This window comes from Camponotus floridanus, unplaced genomic scaffold (assembly GCF_003227725.1).
Source record: "Camponotus floridanus strain SB8 unplaced genomic scaffold, Cflo_v7.5 scaffold39, whole genome shotgun sequence".
Taxonomy (NCBI): domain Eukaryota; kingdom Metazoa; phylum Arthropoda; class Insecta; order Hymenoptera; family Formicidae; genus Camponotus; species Camponotus floridanus.
In genome coordinates, this window is record NW_020229536.1 from 992,293 (window position 1) to 1,001,796 (window position 9,504).

At 26.7% G+C, this 9,504-nt stretch overlaps 2 protein-coding genes across 3 annotated transcripts; one reads left to right on the top strand and one right to left on the bottom strand.

Moving 5' to 3' along the window:
* Window positions 1-766: 766 nt before the first annotated feature.
* LOC105247859 (twinfilin) lies at window positions 767-7,566 on the top strand. Of its 2 annotated transcripts, none has more exons than XM_011252315.3 (5): window positions 767-883; window positions 1,006-1,083; window positions 1,219-1,878; window positions 1,963-2,081; window positions 3,901-4,538. In XM_011252315.3, exons 1-5 carry the CDS (start codon window positions 859-861, stop codon window positions 4,063-4,065), a joined length of 1,047 nt encoding a protein of 348 aa, XP_011250617.1. In that variant the 5' UTR covers window positions 767-858; the 3' UTR covers window positions 4,066-4,538. The 2 variants fall into 2 exon arrangements, with proteins under 2 accessions (XP_011250617.1, XP_011250695.1); XM_011252393.3 differs by lacking the exon at window positions 3,901-4,538 and adding an exon at window positions 7,314-7,566 and having other exon boundaries at window positions 770-883.
* Window positions 7,567-7,913: 347 nt separating this feature from the next.
* Window positions 7,914-9,386, bottom strand: LOC105247785 (RPII140-upstream gene protein). Its single transcript, XM_011252188.3, has 5 exons — window positions 9,309-9,386; window positions 8,975-9,177; window positions 8,618-8,872; window positions 8,282-8,530; window positions 7,914-8,065 (listed from the first exon to the last, which is right to left on the bottom strand). The coding sequence occupies exons 2-5, from the start codon at window positions 9,124-9,126 to the stop codon at window positions 7,942-7,944; spliced, it is 780 nt and encodes a 259-aa protein (XP_011250490.1). The 5' UTR covers window positions 9,127-9,177; window positions 9,309-9,386; the 3' UTR covers window positions 7,914-7,941.
* Window positions 9,387-9,504: the final 118 nt, after the last annotated feature.

The window sequence follows — 9,504 nt, forward strand, 5'->3', positions numbered from 1 at the left end:
TCCGCATTTTTCGCGTCTTTTAACCGTTTTTAAACGAATATCGCGAGTGAAAGAGCGTCGAAAGTGTCCAAGGATGATCGCGCGACTTTCATAATATGTCGGTGAAAGTGCGCGACAGCTATTTTTCACAGTTCAGTGATAGCGCGATCGCGAAGATGGAGCGAAGTCGCGTCACGTTATTTGCGTCCTTGATGATGATTATCGGATGCGAGCGAATATCGGGAGTGCCGAATAAAGTGTCGCGCGTTCGCGTTGATGATATCGTGTGCATCAAGATCGGAATGGGACGTCCCGAGGCGAGCGAGTGGAGCGGCCTGTGGAACAGCCGGTGAACGGTGAGTAGATGTGATTTATCATATTTGCGTGACAATTCGTGCTCATTCGACGCTTATACAGCATCGCGATGTCCCGAATTACGTTCGAACAAATCGGCGCGGCATCATAATTCGATGCGATGCCATGCAATTCAAATAAAGTCGATCGCGTGAAGATGGTTAGGCTAGAAGCGATTTCAAATTTATTTTATATACGCGCAGTGCTGCACAGCCTATCTCGTAGGGCTGCCAACTGTTAAGGTGCAATTTCATTGACGCTAAAAAGTAGCGTCAATGAAAAGGCCGCTTTACACACTGAAAAAGTTGAAACTGTTTGAACTTTATTTTATTGATGCCATATCTAGAGAAAGTCTAGTGATTTTAATTTGCCGCTGGTTTCTAGCGTCAATGAAATTGCACCTTTAGAATAGAATTTAGTGATATTTACATCTCCCCAAAAAAAAAAAATCTTTGGCAGATAGAAAAAATTCCTCGCAAATAACCGACATATTTTGACACGGCAACAGCTGTAGCTCTTCGCAAAATGTCACATCAGACGGGAATCAAAGGTGATTATGTGTTTCTTATTATATATGAAGCGTCTTTATGGCGAAAATTAATTGAAACGATTCGTTTGTATAAAATACCATCGTTAACAATATTGTAATAAGATTGATTTTTTTCTTTTTAGCCAATGATGCATTGAAGAAGTTGTTTGCGAAATGCCGTGACGGAAAAATTCGAGTACTGAAGGTTTCGATAGAAAATGGTGAGTTTTTTGTTGAATCATGGAATTTGCATTTTTATCCTACTATTATTAGAGGTCTCGTAATTTAAGAGATATTGAGATTAAAAAGCACAGATATATATATAATATTCTTTTTTTACTTATTTAATTTTTCAGAACAATTGACTCCAATGTCTAGTTCCAAGCCAATAAACAAGTGGCAGGATGATTATGATAAAATGATCAAACCATTAATTGTGGAAAATCAGCCAGCTTATATCCTCTATAGATTAGATACCAAATCACCAGATTCTGGTTACGATTGGTTATTCATATCCTGGTCTCCTGATACCGCACCAGTGAGACAAAAAATGCTTTATGCCTCTACTAAAGCTACATTGAAGCAAGAATTTGGTACATCTTCGATAAAAGAAGAATTACATGGCACAGTTCCAGAAGATATTACATTAGATGGTTATCACAAGCATAAGAGAAATGATACGGTACCTGTACCACTGACAACAGCGGAGGAAGAATTAGCTGAATTGAAAAAGACTACAGCGACTACTGACTACAGTGTAGAAACAAGGCATCAGACATTAAGTGGTGTAGCATTTCCAGTAACAGATGAAGCCAAACAGGCTATTATGGAGTTAGAAAAGGGAATTCATGAATATGTCCAATTAAAAATTGAATTAGATGAAGAAAAAATACATTTAGTAACAGCTTGTGATGTTTCATTAGATAAATTACCTACTAAAATTCCATCTGATGCTGCTAGATATCATCTTTATAATTTTAAACATACTCATGAAGGAGATTACACAGAAAGTATAGGTAGGTAAATGATAAATGTAGTAATGAATATAGTAATTTTACATGTCAATATAGTACAAATAATTTCTACATTTCTTTTTTTAGTTTTTATATATAGCATGCCAGGATATAGTTGCAGTATTAAAGAAAGAATGTTGTATTCATCATGCAAAGCACCTCTTCTTGATCTTATCCAATCTCTAGGAGTAATTATAGCAAAAAAGGTTAGTATATATTTAATCCTTTGATAATTTATTATTTTATTTTTATATTCTCGCACCTTTTTAATATAAATATCTTTTTAATATTATTTGTTTAAGTATAGAGATAATATTAATGCAATTAAATGAACATGCTTTTCAAATAATAAAAGCTTAAAATTTTAATTGTGTGTAATTGCAAAAGTCACTGAAAATCGTATATATGTGTTTTATAATGTGGAATGTGTGTGTGTGTGTGTTATAAAACACATGTGATTTTTTATGAATTTTGTAATATTAATTAAACTTTTGAACTTTGTGATTTTAAAAGCACTCATACAAAGCATATACAAAGAAAGACAAAAAGAGAGAGAAAGAATATTCTAGATCTCTTGTGACTATTTAATGAAATTTTCTGGGATTATTTGTAGATAAAAATTCTTATATCAAAAATTATTTTTAAATCGAATATATTTAATTGAAATATTTAGAGAAGTATTAAAATTGATTACTGAACTAGATTGTATATAAAGTTCGAGTGCTCAGACATAATATAACATTGTATAATAGAAATCTCTGTAGATATCAATTCTATTCTCGATATTAATATAATTTTATTGAAATTAGTTTTTAAATTTGCCTTTTTTATAATTGTTTATTGCAAGAATAATAATTTAAAAAAGAGAATAGAGAATTTTATAGAATGTCGACGTTAAAGTACGATGTGCATCAAAATTGTTTAAAATGTATTTTATATGAATGATGTGTGTGTATGTACACACACACATATACACACACGCATACTCATGTATACATCCCATGCTACTTTTTGCACTTTATGTACATACACAATACTCTCTCTTTTTGTCTCTTTGAATATAAAATTTTTAGAACTAACAGGATTGGGAAAGTCACATTATAAAAAATAAGTCGTTACCTTGTTATTTGTTACCAATTTTTTAAAAGTAACTCATTATCAATATTATTATTCAAATAGTAATGCACTATTATAATTTCCATGTTTTTTTTTCTTTTAATGTTAATACAAAATTAAACACATTTAAAATTGATATTTTTAAACATTTTTTATATTAAAATATAAAATATAATAAAAATGATTTAATTTCGATAGTGATCTTACTATTGATAAGTGTGTAATAATTTCATTTTTTTTTTAAATAATAATTTTGATAAAAAGAAGCTTAAAAATCTTACAAAGGAACGTTTTTAAAATTTTTAAATGCTGTAAATAAAGAAGAGAAAATTTTCTGATTATTAGTGTTTTCTTTTAATAGATTTGTAAATAGATTTGTGATATGCTAATCTTTATAATTTTAAATCCTCTTCATTGATCATCGAATTATCTATGTTAAATATTTCTTATAAAGTAGAAAGAAATGAGATATTAAAAGAGTTCTAGCAGTTTTGTAATTTTAATATCCGTTGAATAGTTATTTGTATGAAAATTATAAATAAATTTAAAAAAGTAATGACAAAATAAATTTGTTAATTTTGTTATTCTTGTTACTGAAAAAATGTAACAAAGTTATTTTTTCTATTATAAAGTAATGTGTTATTTCTCAATCCTGATTGTGAGAGCTGATATATATTATCTGTTCTCTTAAAATTAAATGCTTCAAATGGTAATCTTGTGTGCTACGCTTATAATAATCTTCAACAATAATTATAATACATCTTCGATCTATACACTTGCTTTTCTAAATCTAAATAATATTGCATACTATTATTTATTATTTTTTATGTGATATTTAAACTATTTTTCATATGTATACATATGTACATATATAACTACCATCTCTGTATTATATAAATGCAATCCCAGTTGGAAGTAAATAGTGGGGAAGAGTTAACAGATATGTTAGAAGATCCTCCAAGCATAAAAGATACAGCTGCAATAACTCCCGCAACTCCATCGACACCTTGTGCCCCTACTCAATTCATACCAGAGAAAAAATCAAAACAGAAACGATCTTGTGTTTTGAGCTAAAACTGACCTAAAGCATTTGTCTCTGCTATTATTGCTTCTGCTAATTGAAGTGTTTGTGATGTTTTGCGCATCAATAGCTCCCTTTATGAATTTCAGAATTATAGTATATAATATTGTGACATTATTAATGAATTATTTAAAATAAAATAATGGGTTTTTCCAATGTTTCCAATATTAAAGCAAATTATCGATTGCAATATATGTTGCAAACTAATTTAAAAGCAGTAGAAAGCGCGCATTATATAAAAAAAATATTAATCTCAGTGTTGTTAATCAACATTTAGAAATAATTTATGTGTCAAAGTAAATATAAAGCTATTTAATGAAGCAGAATAGACTAAATAATGTATTTTTCTAAATTATAAAAGCAAAAATGTCAGACACATGAAAGGCTCTCTGTTGTGAAATGCCATTTATATCTATTAATAACTTAATGTGAGATGCCTATACAATACAACTCCGTATAGTACATATTATTTTAAAAGTATATTATGATATTATTCATAATATTCATTTATATGAAAAACAAATGATCTAAAATGGAGTAAAATTATTTTGTTTGATATTGAAAGCTAAGCTTTATTTTTTGAATTTTATATTTGACAAATAAGCTGAGATGAAGTAAAGTTATTTTGTTTGATATTAAAAGCTAAGCCTCATTTTTTGGACTTTATATTTGACAGATGAGCTAAGATGAAATAAAATGATTTTGTTTGACATTGAAAGCTAAGCCTTATTTTTCAAATTTTATATTTGACATTTAAGCACTAGTATGTCATGTGATGAGTAAATGAAATGTGAATGTAATTTAATTATCTATAGAATTTAACGTTTCTACTCATATATAGTGTTCCTTCATTTTTTTAAATTTTATATATACTTTATATACATATACATATATACATTTATATACATATATACATTTATATACATATATACATATACATGTGATTCTTTTAATCTAATACATGCAATATACACATCTAATTTAAATTGGACATGTTGGATTATTTCATAAGCAATTAAAGACATGAAAAAGTTGTTTTACACAAAAATTATTTTATTTGAGAGATAACAATATATAGTTAGCCTTTTTAATAAGTAGAAAAATATATAGAGAACGTTTCAAAATTGATTTTATTTTCTTTAATTACAGCTATCGTCAATAGAGTATGAATACCCGCAGTTAAAGGATTAAATAGTATATTATATTTATTTATCCATAATGAGATAACATAGTTCACAACTTTCTACAACTTATTTTAATAATTGTGCTATTAAAGATAAAAAGATGTAGTGTAAAAATTTTTGAAAAATTTATTCATTAAAAAAATGAAGTTGACTTTGAAATTTTGTCTATATATTTTTATCTACAAAATAATTATGTACATCTATTTAGATATATCATGCATAGACACACACACACACACACACCTAAAAAAATATATATATAAAATATATAATACGTTATCCCGAATTAGTTCCTAGTCTTATTAAAAGTGATACGTCATTTTAAGTATTTTTTATAAGTGGAATTTTTGAAGGCTTGGCTTTTAAGCTCATTCAAATAGTCATGTAGAGTTTAGTAAATATTTGCAATATTTTTCTGTAGTAACTTGTATACAATATGTGATGGATAGAGAGTTGGGAAAAATTCCATATTTGCTCTAGATATAGATAAAAGGAAGGAAAAGAAATAGAGCTAAAGCCATTCACCTAACTTCTCTATATACGTATTTTCAATATGATAATAACGTAGTGGACAGTGATAAATACGCGAGCGCCACATTAACGTAAATATATTTTTTTTGCACATTATTATTTTAGCTATAAAATAGTGATAACAAACTAGTTATTCTACATATAAAATTTTATATCATGTTCTACACTATTATAAATGCTATAAAATATTAGATTCTACACAAGTATGCGTATGAAATAAGACTGATTTGAGATGAGTCCTATCAGCTGTTAATGCATATTAAACATTTGCATTTGCATAACTATAAGATCTTACAAGATTTCAATCAATATCAATTTAAAATTATCTCTTTATTGAATTCTTAGAAAATTACATTATACTAAAAAATTTTTACTTTTAATGTATTTATTATTTTGTCCTATGTCCTATGTCTCCAAAATATTAAACATTTAAATGCATATGCAAGAAAACAGCAGATAGGATTAAAATTTGATAACCAGCAACAAAATATATAAGAGGCATTCTATTTTTTGTGATCTGTATTTTTTTAATACTTGTAGCTTTTTATAAACTTTAAATATTTTAGTCTAAAATAGAAAAATATAAAAATAGTTAGGTCTACTTGTGCTGTGAAAATAATTTGTGAGTTAAATTCTTTCTAATTTTTTTCTCTTCCGTGCACAATTATGTTTTTTATATTGTATAAATATGCAAAAATAATGTTTAAGTCTATATATGTGGTTTTAGAGAAATTTATTATCTTTAATAAATTATAAAAGAGAATTCTATTTATGATAGTTTATCTAAAGCCGCGGAAGAGAAAATAAAAAGAAATTTGGCTCACACATTTGCTATAGAATAATTAAGTTAAGTTCTTGTATTCTATGCTAAAAAAATAGTTACAGACAATGTTCCATTTTATAAAATCATGACGCACAGTGTTGCCTAGTATATTTTAATTAAGTATCATATCAGGCCTATTCTGTAATTCTTTAATTTTATCTTAGCTCTGATTTCTCAGTTATTGTAGATATAGACTCATTAAAGTCAAGGATATTGTATATCTTGTCAATATCAAATATACTGGAAATAATAAAGCATCATGCAATTTAAACTTACAATTTGTGTTTCCTTTTATATTACATTCAGTATTATGTATATTTATACCAGGTGCACATACGATGTATGTAATTGCTAAGGACCATTTATAGGTATGTATGTTGCAATTATGTAACTAAAAACTATAAAGACTCTTTTAACGATCTTAAATGAGTAATGATGATTATTTTTAAGGTTTAAAAGCATGTTTGTTACAGAGCTTACAGAATAGGCCTGCCATATGTGACCTATAGCCACGTCAATAATTTATAAAATATTTTTCTATTTCCATATGTACACACAATGTAATTAATAGCTTAATATATGAATATTTTTCTTCAATCGGGACATATTTGTAAAAATACGTATACATCGTGTGTGCATATAATCTCCTATTATATATAGGGAGAGTTTTTACTTTTGCTATTAAAATATGTTGATTATATAGCTTGAAATAACTGATGGAAAGGAACTTACGGAGGAATTTTTTCAAGAGGAATTGCATCCAAAAATCAGTTTGCATCAGCCCAAATTCGCTAAACCCAAGGGTCCACCAAACAGAGGTGCTAAACGTATAACTAAGGTTCAGGAATTAGCATCTTCTGATTAAAAAAAATTAAATTACGAAATTTATAATATCAAATAAAAAGCATAATAGTAGATAATATTTTCTAATGTATTTTCTTGCGCATCCACGTTCTTAAAATGTTTATTAAAGTTTTTCCTTTTTCATTTATTGCCAATGAAAAATATTTTTTAAACAGTTAAAACATAATTTTTTTAACATTATATTTTGACCTATTCTGTAAATATATTTAAAAAAATATTATTTATTCTATTTAATTTCTTATTTAAATTTTTATATACAAGATATAAGATTCATCAAGCTTTACACTTATGGTATGATAAATTATTTGTATGTTTAAAGAATGATTTTGAATTATTTTGCCATCTTCGCGCAAAACTTTCATTAATTATCAACACAAATAAAGATATATATACATATGCAAGATTTATAGATGAATAATAATAACACACATATATAGCTATATACAAGATTTATTTACATAATAAGTTTATGTTTTATCTTCAATATTTTCTGTTTGTTCAATTAAGTGACTTTTTTTAATGTCTTCATATAGCTGCCTTACTTCTGATAATTCAGTACTCATACCTTCCTTTATCTTCTTATCGATGGTCCTATAATTATTAAATATAAGAAATATTAATACTGAAAAATGAAATATAAACAGATACATTTTATGACTTCTACATACAATAAAAATATTGAATTATATATATATATATATATATATATATATATATATATATATATACTATAAAGTTTATTTAAAAAAAAATTACATATTTAAGATCTCAATTATGAAATATATACCATTTTTATATAATACTTACTCATCTCTTGAATTTATCCATTGCTTTTGTGCCTCTAGTACTTCATCCATAGTTACGCCTGATATTTGAAGAATAACAAGTGATGTAACACCATATATTCCACCTAATATACTACCAAGCCCCATGCCAATAAGAGCTGCTCGAAGCCCTAAATTTATTTTAAATAGTAATCCTGTTATAGAAGCACCCAACATATAATTTTCTACTGCTATTTTTCCTCGATATGCCGATGTGCATGTTGTTACAGTACTGTTAAAAAAAATATATATATATTTTTAACTTACAGCATAAATCATTCTATATAAAATTTAAAGGTCATAGAAGCTATATTTTTACCTAAATATACAACAAAAAAGTGCTAGTTTTCCTCCCATTCTTGAACCCTTCCTTATGAAATTTGTAACGACTGCCTGCTGTAAATGCCATTTTGCATCAAAATGACTAATAAATTTTGTCGCTTCATTATTTGAGATAAAATTATCCACAGTATTTTTAGATGCAGTTACACCACCCAAGACCATACCAAACATGCCACCTGATAATGTTATATTTATGATAGATGTCAATTCTTTTGTGTATTTACCTTCTTGGCTGTAAAAGAAAATTATTTATAGTAACAATTGTATAACATAAAACGAAAAATTATTTTTACAATACAAATAAATAATTAGATAATATATAAAATAGATGTACTTTAGACGAAATATATTTTTTACTCTATCCCAACCAAATTTATCATCCAGTGGATTTATTATGCTATTCGCAGGTTTGTCGAAATTAGTAGTATTACCAAATGGAAGTATGCTTATTAGTATTGGGCTTCTAACTAAACTTAAACGTATCATTTTCTGACAAACTTTGAGAATTTAATGCAAATGTATATGCATAAATATTGCCTGCAACAAAATTAAAAAAATAAATATTTACGTAAATAAAGATTACATTAAAAGATTATAATAATAATACAATGAAATAATTAAATTATTATTTAAGAGATCTTTATTCTAGATTGTTTTATATTTATAACCTTCGTCTATATAAAGTCAATATATAAATATCCAAATAATGGAGATGTAGATTAACAAAACTTTTAAAATGACCGAAAAATATTTAGAAATATATAGAAATGTAAATATTATATTATTATATTCATAAACATTTTTTAATAGAAAATTAGAAATCGGAGAGGAAAATTAAATTGTCAACTCCACAAATTTTGTTGT

Bases quoted from the DNA above. Each gene is read 5' to 3' on its own strand.
- LOC105247859 (XM_011252315.3), top strand. From the start codon at position 859: ATGTCACATCAGACGGGAATCAAAG. The intron at 884-1,005 runs GTGATTATGTGT...TTTTCTTTTTAG, and splicing joins ACATCAGACGGGAATCAAAG to CCAATGATGCATTGAAGAAG. The intron at 1,879-1,962 runs GTAGGTAAATGA...TTCTTTTTTTAG, and splicing joins AGATTACACAGAAAGTATAG to TTTTTATATATAGCATGCCA.
- LOC105247785 (XM_011252188.3), bottom strand. From the start codon at position 9,126: ATGATACGTTTAAGTTTAGTTAGAAGCCCAATACTAATAAGCATACTT. The intron at 8,873-8,974 runs GTACATCTATTT...TTTCTTTTACAG, and splicing joins AAAAATATATTTCGTCTAAA to CCAAGAAGGTAAATACACAA. The intron at 8,066-8,281 runs GTAAGTATTATA...TAATAATTATAG, and splicing joins TGGATAAATTCAAGAGATGA to GACCATCGATAAGAAGATAA.